General features: G+C 35.4%; 1 protein-coding gene across 1 annotated transcript in view; it reads right to left on the bottom strand.

The window, feature by feature from the left end:
• Positions 1–25,874, bottom strand: part of LOC149783779 (enteropeptidase-like) — a 109,211-nt gene that overhangs the window by 28,382 nt on the left and 54,955 nt on the right. Inside the window, exons 8-16 of the mRNA XM_089932004.1 lie at positions 25,425–25,677; positions 17,813–18,102; positions 15,039–15,201; positions 14,645–14,820; positions 10,843–10,977; positions 6,737–6,847; positions 2,965–3,085; positions 2,391–2,492; positions 1,962–2,002 (exon numbers count right to left, since the gene is read on the bottom strand). Of these exons, the coding sequence (XP_089788130.1) occupies positions 1,962–2,002; positions 2,391–2,492; positions 2,965–3,085; positions 6,737–6,847; positions 10,843–10,977; positions 14,645–14,820; positions 15,039–15,201; positions 17,813–18,102; positions 25,425–25,677 (1,392 nt within the window). The remainder of the gene's footprint in view (positions 1–1,961; positions 2,003–2,390; positions 2,493–2,964; positions 3,086–6,736; positions 6,848–10,842; positions 10,978–14,644; positions 14,821–15,038; positions 15,202–17,812; positions 18,103–25,424; positions 25,678–25,874) is intronic.

Raw genomic sequence — 25,874 nt, 5'->3', positions numbered from 1 at the left:
CAACTGTACATTAAGTAACTACAGTTGAAGACAATATAAATATTCACTGGCTCTGTGTACATGAAGTAATTACACCTAAGGAAAGTATCAATATTCACTGGCTCTGTGTACATGAAGTAATTACACCTAAGGAAAGTATCAATATTCACTGGCTCTGTGTACATGAAGTAATTACACCTAAGGAAAGTATCAATATTCACTGGCTCTGTGTACATGAAGTAATTACACCTAAGGAAAGTATCAATATTCACTGGCTCTGTGTACATGAAGTAATTACACCTAAGGAAAGTATCAATATTCACTGGCCCAGTGCATCTCAAGTACTACATCTAAGGAAAATAGCAATATACACCAGCCTAAGGACAATAGCAATATTCATCGTCTGAGTGTACAAATAACTACACCTAAGGACAATAGCAATATTCAATGGCTGAGTGTACAAATAACTACACCTAAGGACAATAGCAATATTCTCTGGTCCAGTGTACTTAGACAATAGCAATATTCACTGGTCCAGTGTACATGAATTAACTACACCTAGGGACAATTGCAATGTTTTTTGGTCCAGTGTACTTAAATTAACTACAACTAGGGACAATATCAACATTCACTGGCAGAGTATATATAACTGGTGAACTAATATTACTGACAGGATGTCACTCACTTATAACTGGCTTCATGTTCTGAAGCTGGTTTGTGAATTTTCATTCCACTTATTTTTCCATGAATACTGAAGATGCCACGCCAACCTATATATATTTATGAGATTTCAATGTTATTCCAATATTATAAATATGACTATATTTTCAGCTTAAAAATGAAGACCTTATCTATTAACTGTTTCAAGATGTTATCACGAGTTTTGAAATGATCTAATCTGTCTTTATATTTTGAACTGTATACAAGGACATATGGTTATATACAATGAACAAAAACTGATTCATGCCAAATACATAAGCTTTCCTGCATTAAAATTTCAATGACATACTGTTGAAATGTAATGATTTGTTTATTTATTGAATTCACCCATTTGCAAAACATAAAACAGTGGAGTAGAACGAAAATGCTCCTCAAGAAAGTCCAGGTCCATGATTGTGTATCAGCACAGTTAGGCAAATACAGGTAAAATTGTGTGATGTCATCCAGGTAAATGATATGAGATCTTTATGATGTATGCTCATGTTATAAGTTTAGATCTTAATGAGGTCACATACGAATGGAGTAAGACCTTCCAGTCTGCTCCCCAAACTCTATTTACCATGACTTTTACTAAATCTAGATTTGCTTTTTAAGACCTGAATTTGATTCAACTAATATGATCAACAGAAAATAGTCTATGTTTAAAAAAGTTCTAAAAATGTTGTATTTTCCAGAACAAAGAGACCCATCAAAATAGAACTTTGGACCATCATGAATTATGTGTAATTGTCAGATGTACATGTCTTGTAAGTTTTTAAAATTAGAGCCCATCTTCTTTTGACATGTTCTGTGTGGGTGGGTGGGGACACCTCTAGCTATGATAAACTATCAAACCTATCAAGTGACCCCAAAAAAGGGCTAAAGTGTTTTGTATATTGACAAACATGCACAAACTATTATCTGTACAAAAAGGGCTAAAGAGTTTTGTATATTGACAAACACGCACAATATTATCTGTACAAAAAGAGCTAAAGTGTTTTGTATATTGGCAAACATGTACAATATTATCTGTACAAAAAGGGCTCTGTACAAAAAGGGATAAAGTGTTTAGTATATTGATAAACATGCACAATATTATCTGTACAGAAAGAGCTAAAGTGTTTTCTATATTGGCGAACATGTACAATATTATCTGTACAAAAAGGGATAAAGTGTTTTGTATATTGATAAACACGCACAATATTATCTGTACAAAAAGGGCCAACATGTGTTTTTATTGTGAGCCCTGTACAAAATGTATACTATTATATAATCATACTTACCATAGGATGCACACTTAATCAATACAGAATTACAAGGTTCACTGAAATCAAACAAAAATGCAGAACTAAGACAAGAACTTGGAAGAAAGTCTGTAACAAAATGTGTACAAGAAAATGTGTTTGTTACAAGAATGCTGTAATACAGTGTCCTACTTTTGCAAGGATAGTACTAAAATCACCAATACATAAAGTTGTATTATTCCAATGCAACCAACATGAAACCTTAACTAAATGAACAATTTAAAAACTCACTAAGGCATGAAATATAGGTCATAGTGACTTAATATTTGTAATTTACTGAGTTTCCTTCTCACCCAGACTCATGTACACAGGAAGCTGCATGACTAATGACCTTTATGTTTATGTGTAATTAAATGAGAATTGTTTCAAAATACAACTTTATTTGTTAAAATGTTTTAAAGGACTCACACTGATACTGCATGGCCTGGGACAAGGGAGGTAGTAGAATTTGACTGAGGGGTCAACACTGTACCCTGACCATAGGTGTATGATTCGTAACGAGTAGATGTCCTGAAAAAAAGTAAAATTAGGAAATATATAAAGTTACATTTAACATTAAAATGGTATTGCAATTTATTAATAAACGGGTGAAAAATTATTTAGAAAAAAAATCAGTGACAATTATTATCAAAATGAGTGATAACTTATCAAAACCATTCAAGTACTATCCATTTTCCTGATCTTATTTTCATCTCACTCCTCCATATCATACGAAATAGCAAAGGTAAACACTTTGACTCTTAATTTTACCATTATCATTTACTTTAATATAACAATGCATCTGCTTTCAAATATTGTTTCAAAATCAGTGTAAAAAAAAAGCTTCTGACTGACAAGGATTTTTTTAAAATAAATAATACTGCTTGTTCATTTTGAAAAACAGGAAAGGAATGACAAGTATGAATCAGTGTTGTAAAAAATGACCTATTTAATATTTTCTCAATAATGTGCCCTTGACAATGATCTTATCATTTCAACTCACCCTTGCCCAGATAATGAACACAGCATGTCAGCCAGTATCCTATTCATGTTGTTATAGCAAACTGGGAGATAGGCCAACAACTGAGAATGGTAGATCTGTGACACGTTGTTTGCAACAATCACTGAAAGAAAAAACTCAGTCTGATATAAAAATTTACCTTTGTAGATGAATGTGACATTGCCTGAATGTTTATATCCAATGCTTCAAAATGCAAACTTATATATTTTGTTCTTTTACCATAGTACAGTGTATATACATTTATACTGGTGTGTCCTTTTCTGAAAGGCCAAAAATATTAATCATTTGTAAACATAAGTTATAATTATTTAAAATGAGTAGTAGTTTAAAAATTAAAGTCTGTCTTCACTTGTGATTAAAATATGAATAGGCAAGATCTGTGCCTATAAACATGTATGCCACAACTGCCTATCGAAAAGAAATCCAGATTTAATGTACACCCATAAAACATTTATGCCCCCAGTGTATGCCACATGATATTCAAAATTTAATCAGGTCATTCTGGCTGCCTATTTGGCTGCCAACTAAGTTTTTTATGCTAATAAGTGTAAATGAGATTTTGTATCAAAATAATATTCAAAAGCCCCAAAATGTGGAAACAGAAAGGACCATTTAATCCAGATCACCTGGTTCACAGTTACGTAACAGCTCACCATATCACTAACCAAGGTTATGAAATATCACAATAATGCAGCCTATGTGCGCTATCTCCCAAACTTTAACTATTGTACTAAAGCCTGTAGAAAGATTCTTTTCTTAGGGTTTATAAAAGCTATACTTTCTGATGAATAGTTCTTATTTTTGAAACTAATAGGTCCATACCAGCAATTAACAGGCAATTTCTAACCTGTATCATGTGCCATCTACTTCATTTGCCATAATTTACAGGAAATAGCTTTACTGTATGTCACCTGATACTTGTATCAGACATGACTTTGGTCTTCCATAAAAAAGCTGAAAAAAATTTATGGGGAGTTTGGGGGTCCTCCTCCAATGGGGTCTCATTGGGCAGTGTCCCCAATCCGGGAGTCCAGAGAGCCAAAGTCCCCCGGCCAAAAATGCATTTTACACTCCTGGTACAACTTATCATCATAAAATAAACCAAAATAATCATCTGAAAAACTAATAAACTTACCAAAAAAAATTAAACTTGGCTTCAATAAGTTCACAATATATATAGCAAGATGAAATTGTTCTCCAATACTATTGATGCTGAAATTATTTCATGTGCATGTCAGCGTTCACATCGTAAATAAGTCACAATAATTTCTCAATTTTTGCAGCAAATATATTATACTTCTCTCTTTCTATAACAAATATGTAAAACAAACTCCCAAGTACATCAACTGTATACAAATAATCCCATACATTCACTTGTCGTTTTCTCCAATGGACACAACCTATTGATATGCCAGTCAAGCTCTTTTTGTGGCTTTGGCAAAGATTTCTTTAGCCTTTCTTTTATAATTGACTTATTTGGCTCAATGTGCATCATTTCGTTTCCTTCTCTCAATGAGAGCCTTTTTCCTTTCAAGCTGGTACTTGTATTGGTGACATGCAGTGTGCATATTCTGACAGATGGCTACATCTGTTCTCTCATTCAAGAAATCTTTCTTCTTACAGTAATTAACTGCACTTTCCAGATGCCTTCTGAGCTTCAAATTTTCTATATGCAGCTTCTTTTGTAGGTGCTGTTCCAAACTCTTCCAACCATGGTTACCATAATTCACATCTTTATTGCAGAGGCCACAAAATGCCAGTCCTCTAGCATTCAGTTTTCTTATACATTGACCAACTAAATTTCTGATAACTTTTTGCTCCAGCCATCCTAATACATTTTTTAAACCTTAATCTAAATTTTTGTGTCATGGTCTCTCTCAACAACTCGGGACGCCATGTTTTGTAAGTATGCTTCTTCTTTCCACTGCCATCAGTTTCCATTACACAAAGATTCATGGAATGAATTTAAACCTTACGAGAGGCATGTGCTAACTAATATATGATGACTGCTCAGGTGGCTTAGTGATTAGAATGTCCGCCTCAGATGCAGGAGGTTGTGGGTTTGATCCCCGACCTATTCATACCAAAGACTTATGAAAATGGTACTAACAGCTGCCTTGCTTGGCGCTCAGAATTAAGAGGTAGTGTTAGGACTGGTTGGCCTGGTGTCAGGATAATGTGACTGGGTGGGACATCATGCTACATGTCTGCGGCATGATACACCAGTGCTAGACATCACTATAAACTGCCACACTGCAGACATTGTAGTGATATGACTGAATTTGTTTTAAAGCTACATTAAAAATACAAATCACACACACACATACTAATATATGGAACAAATAATTTACAAGGGTACTTGTGGAATGTGAGTGGACAGACCCTTATTAAAAAGATGATATAAAAAGCGGACTATATCAAGAAAAATCTGATTCAAGTCAGGAGAAAAGCAGAATTCCACTTTAAAATGGAGAAAAATCATGTATGCTGTACAGCTATTTACTATGCACTATGTCACATAATACTTGTTATGCATGTAGTTTTAAGATTTTCACTTTCCTGAATTGGCTGCTTGTGAGCTGGTAATATCCAACATGCTGTCAAAAGTTTGTCCTCAAATGCGTATTTCCAATTCAATCTGTTTCCTCTGACCCATCCCACCCCATTCAGATGTCTGGACATTTATATTGGTGTATGGGGTGTAAGTCAATTGCCTTTCAAAAAGTCACATACCCTTTTTCAATGTTGCTGACAAAAGTTTGAAAATATTAAATGAAAGTCACATACTGTTTTGTAAAAGAATGAAAGAATACCTAATTTTCAACATATTTATTCCAAGAATGACCAGAAACCTGTCACTGTCACTGCATCCCGAACAAAACCAGATTGATCAAGCAGTTATCACATATCAATAAGGTAGTCACAAAACACAACAAAACCATTATTTACACGAGCCCCATTCTTAATTAATCTGACTTTCTCCAAGTTGCTGTGACAACACGTTTCTGGTCACAAAATATTCTTGTCCATTTTAATGACACTTTAGCACATTAATGGCTATGTCATTTTGAGAAAATGACTTTCCCAAGGATAGACAGAGGCAGTCAACCTAGGCCATCCTGGAGAAGTGTCAAACTCGAGACCCAACCAAGCCAGCATCACTCCTTGAAATGCTGGAAATTGAATTTGTTAAAGGCAACCACTATAAAGACACATGCAAAATTTGATTGAAATCCAACAATTTCTGGTACAATTAGGCTTCTATGAAGAAAATGTGAGAATGATATGTCATTAGGGGTATGTAAATGTTTAAATGATGATGCAAAAGTTTGGAAATGTATTTCATCTCCAACAATGCACAGAAAAGAAATATTGTGAAACCAAACTGTTGATTCCAGGACAAACAGCTGGATGGACAAATAAATAGATGATTGGACTTGATTAATAATGCACTTAGCTGATTTTGTGGAGTTGTACCCTAATAAGCCCCTGTTAAATGGCCACATGTTATTAGAGGTCACTTGTCTCACAGTTGTTGAATCAACTAGAACATTGATCTCTTTCTGATGAGAGGATGTAACATGTTACCATGCATTACAATTTCAAATGGAGCAGAGGTATGATGATTTAATCAATATATAATGTACGTATATATCCTACGACCTGTACAAGAAAGAGGGATGTCAGGGAGGGCAAGTTAGTATCATATACAGATAAATATAGAAGACTGGTTGTTAAGTTATTAGTGACTTACCACAGCCATACTCATCTGATTTGTCTCCACACTGTGGAGTGCCATCACATCGTTGGGAAGCAGGAACACATTCATGGTTAGTGCATTCAAATTCACTGGTGGAGCAGTTAGCTGTAAATAAACAATAGTAAAATTAATTTCATTGCCCTTTACCTCATGCAAGTGCCTTTGGAACCTCTACTCCATTCACATGGAAGCGTCTTTTGACGTCTTTACTCCATTTCCATGGAAGCGCCTTTTGATATCTGCTGTAAATATCAGCCATTTTAACCTGGTTTTCATAGTGCCACCTTCGGGGAAAAACCCCTATTAAATACTACATTCATTTCTGCGAATGACAATTATGTCAGATCACGTGGTCACTGTTTATGCTCTGGTCAATATCTGCTATTTAAAGTAACTGGGTCGTAATCTCCACTCTCCAAAATGGAGGTCATGGATTTCATTCAGTACTTATGAAGTTTTCACGATCAGAATCACAGCTATGAAAGATTCAGTAACTTAGGTAAAGGCTCTGATATTGATGAAGGCAGCAATTAGTTTTTATAAATTATCAAATTCAGATGACTTAGAAATGTAGACGCGGACAAAAAACTTGTAAATTTTGAGTATGAGAAATGGCAGCTATGGTTGGTCATGCGGTCTCACTGACTAGATGGTGAACTAGCTCCCTCAAAATTTTAAAGCACATAAACAATTCTTCCATAAAAAATAATTACACAGCTATAACAATCGGACTTTACTCTTAAATTTGTCCACACATAATAGATGTGTACCAAAAATGTAAAATGGTTAAAATTGCTGTTAAACATAACATACACTACATTGCTTAACAGGTAACAGGCAGGCCTATGCATATGGACTCAAATAGGTAACAGGTGTTTTATTTATAGCACGCTGCACTGGCTAACTATGCTCTATGAGGTAAAGGGATAGCACAGGCAGAGAGTAACACTGACAATGAAAAGAAGAAAATAAATATTAGCAATGAAAATGTGTCCATATGGTGCGCAACGATCATTAGTGGAAAGAAAGTGACAGAGGAATATTATTATTATGAGAGAGAGAGAGAGAGAGAGAATAGTAAGACACAAACAAAACAGTAAAAGATGAAGACAAGCTTAAAAACTGAGTGCAAGAGATAAAGAGGATCTTGCTAAGAAATCTAAAGAATAAAGATACAGAATGTGACGACACTGTTAAGAGAAGATTGAATGAGGCTGAAACACTAAAAACAATAGGAAAATCAACAAAGATTAAAACATTTGCATGAAATAGCACAGTATTCTTCAACAGACTTCTGCTTATTCCAATGTCTCCTCAATATCATCCTATTACTGGAAACCTTTTATTACATAAGACAAACTTATTTAACATGTTTCACTGTGAAAGTCCTGCTTACTGGTCATAACTATTTACTTCAGATTTAAAATTAACCTCAGATTGCAGCAACGCCACTAAACGGCTAGATGGTGCAACCTGTGATCATTAAGTGGACAGCTAAACATGGCTTCCTCTGCAAAGTCATCTCTGGTGGATCAGGCAGCTGAGTAGATATGCTTATCCCTGTGGTTGTCAATGCAGATGGAAAAAACTGTGCTGACATTACAGGGCACCAACTCTGGTGCAGTTGTACATGATGACCTTTTATTGCATCACGTGTGTCTCCAGATATCCTGCAATTTTTGAGTCACTGGATTCATGATAGGCCTGGATGAGACTGACTCTGCAATTTTCCTTCACTTAAGTCCAATTCATGTGCAAGTCATAATAGCATCAATCATCACCCCAACATATATCTTCAAGTCATGTGTTTGGTGGCAAGAGGCAAAGCTACAGGCATGGACACACTGGCAGCTATAGATGCAGACTTACATGCAGGTGGCTCTGAACATAGGGTTGCCTTTCACTGAACTGAAGTGGCAGTATGACTTGGGGCCATCCTGGGCAGCTGAGCAGACCTATATTTGGTCAAACTGTTCACCTCTGCAACACAAGGAAATATCAGAAAAGGTGCCCAAATCATTGCTGGCTTCACCAAAACCCTGATTAGTATACCATGGTCATACCTGCCATAACACGCTGCGTCACATGAAAAACACACTTTTCAACTCCCAAAGCCTGACACGATTGAGTTTAAAAGAAACCAAGATTTTCAGGAACATTAGCTGCAATGTTTCCTCAACAACAACAATGAAAAACAAACATTTCTTGACAACTGCAATACAATTATGTTGTTGTTGTAGGGTTTAACATCATTTTTCAGCACAATTAAAGCTCTACATGGTGGCTAGTATAAATGGTGGAGGAAGAACCCAGTAAAACCCCTGAAAAAAACCACTGACCCACGAGAAGCCACTGGCAAGCTTTCTCACAAACCCACACTGGATGAACCCAAGACTCGAACAAATACAGACATAGGTTATATAGCAGTGATCCATAACAGTAAGCATTTTAGACCACTCAGTCACTTGGGGGCCCCTAATATAATTATGCATTTAATCAGTATGTGTGAACAGTTAACAGGTTTGCTCATTGCTCAGCTTAACCTATCAGGATGATACTAACTATTAACTGACCCATGTATTTCAGGATGATTTTAGCCGTGAAATAGATTGAAATATAAATAATAAGTGGACACTCGTGTTTGCACAGTAACGATTTGTGGTGATAAATCATTAACACTGGAGCTGGACAGAGGCAATTATTACTGCTGTATAACCTGTAAAGACCCCATTAAACTTAAAATACTATGTTCTCCCTCTTCCCCCTATGGTCAGCCCCAAATATTTCTTTCTTTGTAAGTGTATTAATTGCTTTGAAAGAACAGACAAATTGATTTTTTATTCACATTTGAATTCCCAAACATTTTCTGTAGGCTTATATGAAAAGATATCTCATTGTCAAATTGACACCACTTGTTTTTGTTCATGCGTATGGACTCTGCCCCACCTTAAACCAATACTGTCTGGGAATATGGCAGGTATGACCATACCTGTTGGGGATCTGACCATACTGGTGAAAAAGCACATAAGATGGTAAATTTGACACCAATCACCATCAGTGCCTGGAATTTGCACACAGCAAACAATCTTGTGACAACTATTGGAGCGTGTCCTAGCTGTCAATTACTGTCAATATCTTTCCCTTACTCTGTTGAATCACAATGAATCAAGGGCTCCTACCAGAGAGTCGCTCGCTTCAGGAAAGGAAAAGGGACCACACTTTGCACTCATCAGATTCTGGAGAAATGGCACGGTAGAACTCCAACTTGTAGACAACTTTTCTTGACATTACAAAAACCTTTGACACTGAAAGTTGTGAGGGCTTCTGGAAGATCATGGCAAAATATGGTTTCTCATAGTTACACAAATATATCAAGATAGAAAAAAATATCTTAAAAGTAATAAGATATGGTATTGTTACAAACAAAAGAATACCAAGAAGATACATTTTAGAACATAAATAGGCAAACATTGTGAATTCACTTTGGTAAACTAATTTTCATGGATTTTGATGGCGACTGCAAAATCACAAAATTACAGGTCCAATGGTCAATGATCTTTATATGGAAATTACAGTAATTACAGGATCAGTGAATAATAATCTTTTTAAGGTAAACACAAAATAACAAAGCCAGAGAAAAACGATTATTCATGGAAAACCAAAATTTACAGGTCTAGAGATAACGATGTGTTCTATGAAATACACAAAATTTACAGGCCCAGAGAACAATGAAATTTCTATGGAAATCAACAAATTACATGCCCAGTGAAAGGTAATCTTTCTATGCAAAACACACTTCACAGTCCCTGAAGACAACAATCTATCTGTGGAAACCACATAAGCACCAACCCAGTGAACAATGGATTATCTATGGACACCACCAATTTCCAGATGAAGTGAATGATGATCTTGGTACCGAAACCACAGATAAATATATAGATCTAGGGAACAATAACCACTGGTGGAAACAATAGGATCCTGTCCCAGATCTTTTAATACATGAAGTAAGGAAAATGCATTTGTTCTTGCAAAGACCACCCAAAATTACCTGCAAAAATAAATGGATTCACACCCTTAGAAGAGAACACAAAAAAACCTACCACAATTCAATTCATCTGTACCACCTGGGCAATCAGGGATCCCATCACAGAAGTACCTGGTTGATATACACTTTTTACTGAATTGGTGGTTGGTGGTGTGGTCAGGGGGGCATAGCCTTTCACCTGAGAAACAATCTGAAGTATAAAAAAAGAGAAATGGCTGAAACAAATATATTAACTTGCACAATGAAATGCAGTATTTCTTCCATGATAAGGCCAGGGACATGTAACAGTAACTTTCCCATGATAAAACCAGAGGCTTATTATAGTATTTCTCCCATAACAAGACTAGGGGTTATGACAGCATTTATCATGATGACAAGGTCTGTCCTTTACAGTATTTATCTCATGATAAAATCAGCGGCCCAACCAAATAAATTTATAATTATCAGAGAGTAATTCAATGTAAATATTTGCCAAACATTTCTGTTGCTGGGTGGTCTTATCAATGAATAAATACAGCACAAATTTTAAAATAGTGAGTACATCTTTTACTAGCTTATTATCCTACTAATAAGGTATATGTGCCTAAAAAGACAAGGTGGGGCATTTGGGCCTAAAAACAAGGTGGAGTATTTGGGTCTAAAAACAAGGTGGAGTATTTGGGCATATAGATAAGATGGAGTATTTGGGCAATATAGACAAAGTGGAGTATTTGGGGGCCTAAAGACAAGGTGGAGTATTTGGGCATATAGACAAAGTGGAATATTTGAACCTAAAGACATGGTGGAGTATTTGGGCATATATACAAAGTGGAATAGTTAGGGGCCTAAAGACAAGGTGGAGTATATGGGCATAGAGATGAGGTGGAGTATGTGGGCCTAAAGACAAGGTGGAGTATATGGGCATAGAGATGAGGTGGAGTATATGGGCATAGAGATGAGGTGGAGTATTTGGACATATAGACAAGGTGGAGTATATGGGCATAAAGACAAGGTGGAGTATTTGGGCATATAGACAAGGTGAAGTATTTAAAGACCTAAAGATAAGGTGGGGTATTTGGGCATATAGATAAGGTGGGGCATTTGGGTATATAGATAAGGTGGGCCTAAAGACAAGGTGGAGTATTTGGGCATATAGACAAGGTGGGGCATTTGGGCATATAGATAAGGTGGGGTATTTGGGCCTAAAGACAAGGTGGAGTATTTGGGCATATAGACAAGGTGGAGTATTTAAAGACCTAAAGATAAGGTGGGGTATTTGGGCATATAGATAAGGTGGGGTATTTGGGCATATAGATAAGGTGGGGTATTTGGGCATAGAGATAAGGTGGGGTATTTGGGCCTGAAGACAAGGTGGAGGGTATTGGGGACTGTTTGGGCTCAACTGATCATCTAATAGCTCTCAAAGAGTTCAAAATCACTGCAGTCTTCAGCAATAGCAGAGTTAAAATAGAAAAGAAAACTTTTTTCAGTTTTGTAATGGCACAAGTCTATAGAATAGTTCTCTGGAGAATATTTTGGCCAGTGGCACTGCATTTGACATTTTTGGTAGTGACTACTTTATCCAATTTCTAAAAGCTTTGATACAGCTGTTTTTTTTTAAAAAAATCAACAATTTGTTTGTACCATATTCCATATGGACTTAATTGCAAAGCCGAAGCTCAACCTAGAGACACTGGGTCTACACCTCTCTCTCTCAGGCATGACAATCTTTAGCAGGGCATATATGGTATTTGTGCAAATTTCAGTAGGTATATCCAATATGTATCCAATCTTAGCACATCATATCTGGCATTCATCGAGACTTAAGCTGGATATATCTAGCATTTATCCAGATTTTAGTAAGGTATATCCAGAATTCATGCAGATTTTAGATGGGTATCTTCAGTATTTATCATTCATAATGAAAATGGGGTAGTAATTTTTCAAGTGCATTAACACAAATATTCATTAAACATTTTAAAATGAGGAATCAATGAACAAGTGTGTTGTGGTGATAGTCGTGCATAATATTTGCTCTGTTGAGCACTAAACCTGAATAAAACCAGGGTGTAATAAATTACTATTCTTCAGTGCATGGTCTCTTGGACCATTCTTTAAGTATATAAATAGTTACCCTGGCTATACCTGTCTGCATAATTATTCATCATGACACTCATATCCACACTTGGGGGAGACTGGTTTACTTTTGCAGTCATCCTTGTAATGACCATATCTCTGATAAATGAAGCACTGCAATACATTTGTCATAAAGGAGTCCACTAAGATGTTTCAGAAGCTAGACATGATCAGTGAAGTTGAACATTGTTATGTAAAATATTGTTATGGAAGTGCTGGTGGTATTCAACTCGCTGTTATTGAGAATACTGAATTATTTCATTTATAAAATTTTCTGATTTATCCAATATTTTGCCATATCAGAAGCATTGCATCTATATTAACTTATGCTCCATGTAAGGGTGCAAATTTCTGTCGATTTATGAGGAGCACATTAACTTGGGCCTGATAAAAATTAATTAGATTTATGGGGACAGGTGCTTGCTAAATCGCTATACTACACTCCACCATTTTGATATAATTTCTCTTGATGCATATATATCAGCCATTTGAGATTCACACTTTGCAGTGAAAACTACTGAAACCAAAGAGTTTTTTTCTCTCATTTAATCCCATTACAATATTCAGTTAGTGATTGTATTGTAGTTTTAAGTCTGATTCATTCTAATGCCATTTAAATCCATCTTATGAATAAGCAAAATTGAACAATATAAAAGTAGCTGAACTCCCATATCTTTGTCCAATCTCTTATGATCAACACATTTTTCTACTTCTACTCTCATGTTGAGATTTAAGAACCATACTTTGCCTTTCTCTACACAAAATGTGATGAAAATCTGAGAGATTCATGTCTCACGTTTATAAAATATACAGGATTTGTTGATAAGCACCTCTAAAGATGATGATCTTTCCCAAAAGTTTAATGGCATTCTACTGAGATATGGCACTTATGATTTCAGATTGCAAGATTCTGTCACATATGTCAGTAATGGCAGTAACTCTTATAAATATTGTGTGATAACAGTAATTTGTCAGTGTGTACCTTTTTAGGTGATAACAATGAATATTACCATGGCAATCCATTTAAAACTGTTGCAGAATTTCTGACACTGCTCTACCCTACATAGAAAAAGGGGCATAACTCTAAAATAAATTGCATGAGTAAAGTGATTTGTCAATATGCTCATCTTCGGACAATCCCAATAAAACATTTACCAAACTTTTATTGCAGTCTGTCAACGGTTATGATACTACTTGTTGTCATAGTTTTATGGCAATCAATCAAAATTGATACCAGTTGCATTCATAGGATTTTGTCATGCAATGCCTTCATCAGCAAGTTAAAATGGAAATAAAACTTAACTTGTTAAAAGAGTGTATGATCGGAGTGAATTGCTGATATATGCATCTTCATTTGTTGACCATAATATTCACTAAGTTTCATAGTAAATCTATCAGTCAATACTGGAAAACTGATACCAAAAACAAAGACCTCCACCACTTTCAAATAAAGCAACTTGATAGTTACAGATCATTTCTAGGACACTAACTGCACATACAGAATGCAAATATCTTGTGCATGTTTCTTACCAACATTACTAGAAAAGTTAAAATTGGAAATAAATATAAAAAATTGCAGGATCAGAGTGATTTGCTGATATACACATCTTCAGATGTTGACCATAACATTGACTAAATTTCATTGTAATCTATCTGTCAATACTGAAAAAGCGATACCTAAAATAATGATTTAGCAAGTCAGGCAATTTGATAGTTACAGATCATTTTTAAGTGTTTCTTACCATCATTACTACAAAGGACAGCCTGGTAGTAGTAGCAAGAGTGGGTATATTTTGTAGTCTCGGTCAAGTCCAAGCTACAGTTGGAAAGGTCCACATCATCATGACTGCAAGATACTTCCATGGCATACTGCACAGGCTGGTGCCATGAGTTGACAAATGCACCTTGGAATCTTCCACTAAAATTAATTACCATCAAGATTGTTATTATTATTAACTCATAAACTAATTGACATTAATGTAGTAGTAAAACCAATAATACACATCATCTCTAGAACCTGAGATTTTTTTGCCCAAGAAATAGAACTATGCACAGCTGTTGTAATCACTTTCTTCAAAATAAAAATCAATGATAGTATGAATTATTAATCCAGACAAAATAAAAAGCCATGCTTACGTGTAACCCACTTTTTTGCACACTAGATGAACAATGGTGCTGTTGCCTTCCATCAAACTGGATTGTGCCATACACACTGGCCTCCAAAGACCCTGGTAGAAAATGGCAATACTGCCATAGGAACCATCCCCATTGATTAGCTTGACTTGATAGTCTGGTTTGCCTGTACAATTAATAGAAATGAATCACAATCTTAGTTTGATTGTGTGACAAATTCTTGTCCATTTGTATGATTTACAATAACGCCAAAAAACCTGTTTATTCTGGACTTTGCCTGGTTTTAATCATAATTTGTACTGCAATAGTTATGCAATGAATTCCTTCTATTAATTTAAGTTACAAAAATATATGTTTTATAAAAAAAAGTCATATCATGTAGTGAATAGTAAAAAGCTGTGCTGTTCAGTCTATGGGCATGCCTCATGTCTCAAAACAAACTCAAAAGATATTAGTCAAAAACCTATCCTTGCCAACCTCCTCATGGGTATCTCCATTGATTTCTAAAGATGCATTCCAGTCAAAAACCTATCCTTGCCAACCTCCTCATGGGTATCTCCATTGATTTCTAAAGATGCATTCCAGTCAAAAACCTATCCTTGCCAACCTCCTCATGGGTATCTCCATTGATTTCTAAAGATGCATTCCAGTCAAAAACCTATCCTTGCCAACCTCCTCATGGGTATCTCCATTGATTTCTAAAGATGCATTCCAGTCAAAAACCTATCCTTGCCAACCTCCTCATGGGTATCTCCATTGATTTCTAAAGATGCATTCCAGTCAAAAACCTATCCTTGCCAACCTCCTCATGGGCATCTCCATTGATTTCTAAAGATGCATTCCAGGACTTGCTAAACAGACTCATAATTGGAATCAAGTACTGGGCCTATTTACAAATTACTGATTTCAATTAAATGAAAGCATTAAAGTAATAGCTTTGACTGATCCTCGCAGTATACCAAATCAATGCACATTTCACTACACAGTCATTTTACATGGCACCTCAGAAGCATGGTGTCAAATAAACACTCATGGACCCACATGTTCAACAAACCATACTATATTGCACTACATAGTCCATTTTCATGGCAAATCAGGAGTTTGGCACCAGAAAAATGAAATACCCCCACCATTCTTATAATTATTTTCTCAGTTCTGCCATATTACCAAATGATAAGAACATCAAGGGTAGCCAGTAGAACAAACAGACAATTCTTGACTATAAAAGAGTTTGACCTATATTTCTCTGAAATGGGTCAACAAGTGCACTTTATCTTAATAATTAATTATCAACGGTACACAATTTGTCAACACTGTAAAAATATTCTGCATGACAATAACATGTCTGCAAAAAAGTTTAGAATGGAAAGGAAATTTTGTACCAGATCAGAACTGAAGGGAATTCTCTGTTCTTTTTGGTAGAGAGAGCATACTGGCTACTTTAGTCAAATCAAGATTATGTGGGTCAGTTAATCATTAAGAATTCCCAGCTTCCATCTCATTCCAGCCAAATGAAACTTAGGTCAATGGAACCATTTGCTTGTGTGAGAATTAGAATTTACTACAAAAGAGATATAAAAGTAAAGTCCAAGTAAAACAATATGACTTTAATTTGTAGAAAAATGCTGATGTAGGATGCCATGTGTGTGAGATACTCATGAAAATTTGACTTCGTCATCTTATGTCAGATGACATCAGAACAATACTATAATACGCAATAATTAAGGCCGTAAGATGGCAACTCAAAAACATAAATATCAGGGTCGCTGTTTTACACTGTAGGACCAATGCCTCTTAATGACATATAGTGAAATATTTTAAAAAGGGATGCTAATGTAATGCCTTAATGAAATATTGTTTGCTACAGATACAAAAGATGAATCAGACAGAAAATACCTTCCATAAAATTTTTATTTGAAATAATGACCAAAGACTACAAAGACAAGATGTTACGATTCTATAATCTTAAACTAAGTAACAGAAAAGAGCTAACACCAACAAGTTTTGTAAAATTTTATGAACAATATTTCCCAATAACAAAAAGAGAAAATTTAAAATGACCTTACTGTATTATAAAGTAAATCACAAATAATCCAAAATGTTTTATCATAAATCCCAATGTATAAAGTGCCAACATTGAGAGTGATTGTGTGTTTGGAGTCTAGAATGTGGTAATGTGCTAATGGCCTGTAGCATGATCATGTACTAACAGGTTTTTTAGGTATCACAATAATATAGTCCAAAAATGTCCTTGTCTGAATTCATTATAATTCCAAATTAAAGTTCTTAACAAGAATATATTGATGAGCACTTTGTATTTCCAGTGAATAATAATTTGAAAAAATGAACAAATGAACACAACAATGAAACTGAATCTGCTTCAAGATGTTAAGGCAACAATAAGTATAAAAATGATTATATAAAAAACTAAGAAACAATTATAGGTCTGGGATGATGGTCAAAACTTCATTTCAGGTAAAACAGGTTTTCCATGGGAGAATACCAATCTTATAGACTCTTATAGACCCAAGTTATGAAAAATATGTTTATGTCCATTGATAATGATCCTAATATTTAATCAATACTCACAAAGAAATGTTAGTTATGTAAAATGTCCCTGGTCACGTACATAGTCAACTTGATTTTGGACAAGGTCAAGTACTAAATATAAATGTATATAACATATAATCATTAAGAAAAGCCAACAAATAATACAAATTAAATATATATATATATAACACAAGAGACTAGGATATGAAGGAAGAAAGAAAACTCACTAATGCAATTTTCCTCATCTGAGCCATCATTACAGTCATTACCGCCATCACACTGCATGTCGACTGGTATGCAAATTCTGGTTGTGGTACATCGAAATGTGTCTGAGCCACAATCTGGATAGACTGGACAAGGTCCACTAATAACAGATACATCATCAAGCCCCACAAGTCCTGGCCAAACTGTTGTGGTGGTAACAGTTTTTGCTTCAAAAACAATGCTGGCATTGCCTGGCTTAACAGATACCCAGCCCTTCAACCAACCATTGACAGTTCTGTTTACATGGTCATACCTATTATTGGTAATAAATGTAATAATTGTAACCAGTCATTTATAGTTATGTGTAAATGAAAAGACCAAGTGTTTCTAACAATTGTAATAAATTTAACCAGCCATTAACAGTTTATGTGGATATACCTATTATTTTTAGGAAATGTAATAACTGTAGTCATTATGTGACTTCTGTTTATGTAGTCATACCTATTGTTTGTAACAATGTAATAACTGTAACCAGCACCTGTTCTGATAGTGATGTTGCTTATTGTTTGTAATAAATGCACTAATCATAATAATCTATAAAAAATAAAAAAAGGGAAGTTATTTTAGCACAAGACTGTCTATACATGCCAGCCAGTATATCTGATGGAGGAAGAACCTGTGAAGAAACACCAATGCATGGGCAGCTACATAAATATGTTCCGAGCCTGACAATCAAACAAACGCAGACAGAGGTGAGATGTGAGTGACCTGTAAAGGTAAGCATCTCTGACCACTTGGAACCCATCATGAAATTAGGAAGTTGAGTGAGAAGGTGACATTTTCAAATAGACCTTTTGGTTGTCTCTATTTCCAATAAACGCCATCATTTTCTAAATAAGAACATTCCCCACTTCTAGAAATGTTGCCAACATTCTCTTTTAAAAAATGAATCTTATCAAATGAAAAGGGCAGTTCAAATGAAACATATATAGTACCAAGAGAAGGAAAGTTTTGAAAATATAAGCCAGTCGCACTAATGATTAAAATAGTTTGATACAAAATTCTAAGCTGCATCTTTGGATCATTCAAATTGATAGTGTCCTCCCCGTTCCCATGCATGCTTTATTAGAAGAGCCCTGATTCCCATCACCCAATTTTCTATCAATTTATTGTGCCCTATGGCTTCTATTAGGAGATATAATATAAGGTATAAGGAAGGTGATTAGATTTGTTCATAAAATGTCTGCTACATAAATAATTTCTTGTTTAAAAATTGTTTTCATCATTTTGATTTTTAAAAATTTGTAAGGTTGTTGTTGAAATAATTTACAATTATAAATTGTTCATATTTAAATAAAATGAACCAAAATCAGTTTTATGAATTAAAATGAGTAAAACATGGGGTCATTAAAATAGTTTTGTAAGAATATAATTTTGTTTAGACCTGCCAAATGGGACTTACTACTGGATTCATTAGAGTTATTCCTTGGTTTAGGCACTTTCACATCATTAATTACTCTTATCTATTATTTCCAAATGATCTGCATAAATGTTTTTACTAAAGTATGTTAAATAATGGATGAAACTCCATAGGTCAATATGCTTAAAATAACCTATAACAATACACATAATGAAAATAGGTTTTAAAAATGGAATAAAATTCACAAGTCACAACTGTTGCAATATCTATAGTAAAAATATGTTTAAAAAATGGAAAAAAAATCACAAGTCATGGTTCTTATAATAAAGTATAACAATATTTATGTCAAAAATGGGTTAAAAAAATGGAAGAAAAGTCAAAAGTCACAAAATGTTAGAATATTCAAAGTGAAACAATGCTTAAAAACGGAAGAAAATGTTCAAGTCATAGTTCTTAAAATAAACTCTAACAGTGTCTTAGAGTTTAACATGGACTCTGTAACCCTGTATGCATCATGGCAATTGTTGGATTATTTCTAATTTGGCATAAATAATTGAAAATTTTATCTTAATTTAATTTGAAAACAGTTTTGTCTAGTAAAATGTTTCTTTGAGAATACTAACACCCAGTCATAATACCTTAGGAGAGCTACTACTACTTTGCTAATCCTGCTCTCCTTGACAAGTCCTGGAAGAGCTAAAAAGAAGTTAAAATTTATCCCCCACCCCCACATGGCAGTCAGTCAGAGTGATCTGTCCTTGGTATCAAGATTGGCACCAAATCCTGTGAATATCTCAGTTACTACTGGAATATAAAACACACTCTCTATGTGAATGTGACTGCAGGTGAAACTTAGAGGGTGTATTTGTATTACGATTGGGTAATTATTCCCAATGAAACATATTTTAGTAGAAACAATAAATAAAATATTTAAAAAATTTAAATATGTCACCCAATCATAATACCTTAAGAGAATAGGTAAGATGTGGGCAGAGACACATTCCATTACCCTGGAGAGACCATCTCAGATCCCTAAGGTATACAAGTCAGCTTCTAAATAACCCCACTGGAAAAGACTCCATCTCTTGTGGAGCAGCTTTGAAAGGGAAACTTTTCCCTCCGGCAATTCAAGTGGAAGTCATGAGACAGCATCTGTATCAAGCAGTCAAATAATCTGGAAGGCTGACTTTTGTGTCATGGGTAAAGGATCCTTCAGATTGACTTGAGCCATTAGGATAAGAGACCTCTGATAAGAACTGGAGAACTGAATCCATATCTCCATGGATAAAGATATTTATGTAACAGTTTCACTCATATTCAATGATTGTGGTGACTGTCTTAACTTGGTGAGTCAATAGGCAAAGCAAATTGGTATGGGTATAGTCTTACATGCAGGACATATAGCCCACTTAGGCAATACCCATAGCAAATTGGTATGGGTATAGCCTTATATGCGGGACAGATAGACCACTTAGTCAATATGCATAGCAAATTGGTATGGGTATAGTCTTATATACAGGACAGATAGCCCACTTAGTCAATATGCAAAGCAAATTGGTATGGGTATAGTCTTATATACAGGACAGATAGCCCATATTGGCAATACGCATAGCAAATTGGTATGGGTATAGTCTTATATGCAGGACAGATAGACCACTTAGTCAATATGCATAGCAAATTGGTATGGGCATAGTCTTATATGCAGGACAGATAGCCCACTTAGGCAATACACATAGCAAATTGGTATGGGTATAGTCTTATATGCAGGGCAGATAGCCCACTTAGGCAATACACATAGCAAATTGGTATGGGTATAGTCTTATATGCAGGGCAGATAGCCCACTTAGGCAATACACATAGCAAATTGATATGGGTATAGTCTTATATGCAGGGCAGATAGCCCACTTAGGCAATACACATAGCAAATTGGTATGGGTATAGTCTTATATACAGGACAGATAGCCCATTTAGTCAGGATGAAAATGTCTAGGTTGATGCCATCCTTCCCCTCTTTATGGGCAAAATGAGCAGTGATCTCCCTCCTTGCAATAGCTCAAAATTCCTGAAACACAACTACATAGCTTGCACTGGGTCCTGTCAATGACCTTGAGTTGAAGTATCAAGAATAAATGGGAAACATTACTATATCTGATTCTTGGTTATGAAAGCAGGGGCATCATGAGAGATACTGAGCCATAGTGGTGGAATCGCAAGTAGATGGGTCTACCAGTAAGAAATATCCTGCTGAATTTGCTTGTTGACAGCCCAAGTACTGAAGAAACTTATGAGATAGGTAAATTAAGTAAGCTTTCAAGAGCAAATTGTGCCTTGTTCTGCCAAGTTAATACCTATGATAACTTAAACTTGGAAAGGGTCCAATATCATTGGTCAGGAGAAATCCAAAATGAATAGAAGATCTGATAGGTCTTAGGTTTGTTCGATATCCTCTTCTCGAACAGATGGATTGGTCCAAATAGGCATGGAGTCTTCCATTGCATGAATTCAATTCTTGTTCCTGGGGGACACAGTCACTTTATTTGAGTATTGATTCCAGACCTAGTCAACAAAATCTTTAAAGGGTTTGAGGTCAGAGATGTTCTTTTTCACAAGGAGATTGAGAAGGGAGTGTAACAAGTGAATTCATGTCGTGATCTAAAACATAAATCATCTGCTGCATTATAAGCTGTAGAAGGTGAATCACACAACTTCTGGAAGCCGTTTGAGTCAGGGTGTGACATGACTCTTGCAAGACCACACAGACTGATTGACAGCATCCAGACCCATTGTTGCATTCCATTGCTAACCCAAAAGCATAATACAGCTGATTGAATGCTTTCAGGTTGAGGAGGAATGGATAAAAGCCGCACTACAGTGAAGAATTCTGGCCAAAGGCTTAGTAGGGCAATGAAAGTGATACAGAGTCCCCAGGAAACTGGTTGTGTCCCCATGAAGTCGTGGTAAACCTTCCCAATTCAGCCACAAAAGATTGTACCCTTCTTCCTACCTGGATCTGTGACAGGAGTGGGATGTGGGAGGGGGAGCTGTATGTATGTCATTGAAAAAGGGATGGTGTTATGGAAGACTGGTGAAAACAATCAACCTCCCTCTGACTCTTCCACTTAGTTGTAGGATTGTTTCCCAGTTGCATGCAGTCTAGGGACAGCACTGCGACCTTGTTACCCAACTTGTAAATCCTGCTTCTGTGGCTGAGAAGTAGACCATCCCATGAATATGCTCCCACTTGCTCCAGTGAGATTCAGGGTAGGGGAATGTAAGCTGTGTTATGCCTATTAAACTTGATACCATGACTTCCAAGAAGTTGCTGACTAAGGAGTCCTTTCTCATGGTAATGAGTTGGGAACTGTTGGAAATTGTTGTTGCTGTTGTTGTTGTTGTTGTTGTGGGGTTTAATGCCATTTTCAGTACATGACAGGCTATACATGGCGGCCAGTATTAATGGTGGAGGAAGAACCTGGGAGAACCCCGGAAAGAACCACCGACCCACAAGAAGCTACTGGCAAGCTTTCTCACATACCCACATTGGCTGAATCCGAGACTCGAACCCACGCAGATAGAGGTGAGATGGCAGTGATCTGTAACAGAGAGTGCTTTAGACCACTCGGCCACTCGGGGCCCCGTTGGAAATTGAGGTACTAAGCTTGTCATAATAACTAATGAGTGTCTTGAGGCAGTATATGGTTTTGATTGGTCTCTGTAATTGCCTCTTTTGATTGGGTTAAACAAAGTGGGCCACGATTTGTCTTCTGGTGACTTATCATGTATAGGTTGTGTTCATGGCCCCTGTGATCTCTTGTATATGGACTAGTCCAGTTTAAATGGAAGTAGGTCAACTGTGTGGGGAACAAGTCATCAAGTTCATTATGTTGGGACACCATATATTAACATTTAAAGTATTTTTTGTGCACTGTATCTTCTTTTATTTTAAGTCATGAGTTGTGGGATACCTTTCAAATTATTCAAAAATTAAATTCACTCAAACTTAAATTTTATTTAAAATAATTATTGAACTGTCTACTTGAGATAAAACTCTTCAATTCACTGAGGCATTACCTCATCAACCCAATCCATCTCCTATAAATGTACAATCCATCCTTTCAGTGCATGAACATCTTTAGCTCCCTCATGAGAAAGATTTGGAGGAAACACATCTCCTGCTGTGGTAATTTCCAAGGACTAAAGTTAGATTTTTTTATCAGCACAAGCCATATAAATTCTCATTCTTCTAACCCTTTTCTTTCTGACATTCCATCCAGCAACGAGATCAAGGTATAGTGGAAGTTCATCCATCTGGCCTTCAAGAATTCTTTGAATGAATTTATTTTCTCCTCCAAGTCTTCTAGGAGATGCTTGGTCATCGATGTCTGTACATACAGCACTAGACTGCATTGTTTTAAAATCTATTCCATTTGTTAAATTTAATTTTTTTTTAAATCCAGTGAATACAAGTAAAAAGGAGGCAAATTTGGCATCCCTATGTTGGTCAACATTATATATATATATATATATATATATATATATATATATACACACACACACATATATATATATATATATATATATATATATATATATATATATATATATATATATATATATATAATAGTTACACTTATAAGAATCCATAGTCAGCTTTCGGGGTCGGCTTGCTTTGTAATAAATTAATCTTTGCATTTGATATCCTTCCAGTCAGATGAGTTTTCTGCTCTCTCACCAGTTGTGTTTATTTACCACCCGCCTGGGCTTCTACTTGTTTGCAATCTTTAACATAATTGATAAAAATAGGCGTAGGGTTAATAATATAAACAGCATTAACTTACTTCAATAATGCTTCTTGTAAATGATGCAAGTGTAAATATTGTCATTCGCACTCAAAGTAAACACATTTTCAGATAATGAATTTTATTAATGAGATATTGTCACATTTTTAACCTGCATATAATACAATCTTGGTTATTTTGCACCATACACCATGTCATGCATGAATGGCAGGTGCCTTCAGGTAATCAGTTAATATTTCTCTCTCCCCTGCCTCTCAGTTGCAATTCTGTTGTATCCAATATTCAGTCTGATGACATATTCAAACTTTCTAATACAATTGAATATGATTTGTTTTCTATATCCATGTCAAAGAACAATGTGTCATGTGTTTTTTGACATAAGCTATACACACTAATTTACAGCATAGATGCATACATTACATATATGGGACCGCTTCAGTGGCTTAGTGGTTAGAGCGTATGATTCGGATGCAGGAGGTCATGGGTTCGATCCCCAGCCAAGTCATACCAAAGACTTACAAAGATGGTACTAACAGCTGCCTCCCTTGGCACTCAGCATTAAGAGGTTAGTGTTAGGACTGGTCCGCCTGGTGTTAGGATAATGTGACTGGGTTCGTCATGCGGGACATGTTACATGTCTGCGCCATAATGCCCCAGTGCTAGACATCACTATAAACTGTCAAACTGCAGATATCATAGCGATATGACTGAAAAATTGTTAAAGCTACATTTTAAAAAAGTCCAAATCCAAATACATTTAAGGAATTTTTGGAAATATTTTTTACTTTAATAAATTGCTCAAGACGAAAAAAGAGGAATAAATGATAACAATAGAAAAAAGAGGAATAAATGACAATAATACAAGGCTAGCTTGTTTCATTTTATTATCAAATAACTGTTTTGTTGATCTATTTCACTGTAACATTTGAGGGAAGCACAAATTCAACACAAATTTATTTTGCTTCTTAAGTCTTGGGACATGTGACCTAGGTGAAAAAAAATTCACCATAAGTTCTGGGACAGGAAAGAAATCATTTATTTTACTGTGACCCAAGATAAACATTATATGTAGATTTCACTGTAACTCTACAATATACAGATGCAAGCAACAGTAATACTTTTATGTATGTATGTATGTATGTATGTATGTGTGTGTGTGTGACTGTGTGTGTTTTTTTGTGCAATTGGTGTGTGTGTGTGGTTGTGTGTCTGAACGGCGTGTTTGTGTGTATGAGAGAGAGACTATGCATATGATGTTTAATTTAATAGATGAAGTTGAAGGCTTTGAAGAATAATATTTATTAATTACAATTAATGAAAATTAAAATTATTAATTATTAATTATGTTACCCTCTCAAAATAAATTATCAGTATTATTATTAAATGTTAAGATGATAAAATGAAAAACATAATTACCATGCCAGACTTCTTTTTCCACTGCTGCTACTGACATAAACAAAGAGCTGAGCTGAGAGGGGGTTTGGTCTTACAGCTGTACCATTAAGGTAATAGTAGAAGTATACACAGGATTCAGTTGTGAAGTTTTCTCTTGGTGAAGATAGTATGGCATTTAAATACTCAAGTCTGAATGGGTAGCCTAGGCCAAATATCCATATTTCATTATAATACTCCAGCAAGTCAGCATTGTTGTAGGCAACCATGAATTTTCCTGAAAGAATAAAAAAAAATTCTGCTAGTGTATTGCTTACACTTGAACTGAAAACAGCATGAATCCCGAGTGCCCATCAATTATAATACTTCAGATAAGAGACTAAACTGTTCATTCCATTTTTAGTTAAAGGCTAAAGTTGCTGGCTTTGATCTGTCAGAACATTATGTGATGGATGATCAATAACTATCCTGTTT

Source organism: Sinohyriopsis cumingii, chromosome 14 (assembly GCF_028554795.1).
Source record: "Sinohyriopsis cumingii isolate HCF-2022 chromosome 14, ASM2855479v2, whole genome shotgun sequence".
Lineage (NCBI taxonomy): Eukaryota > Metazoa > Mollusca > Bivalvia > Unionida > Unionidae > Sinohyriopsis > Sinohyriopsis cumingii.
This window is presented reverse-complemented; position numbering and strand designations above follow the sequence as displayed.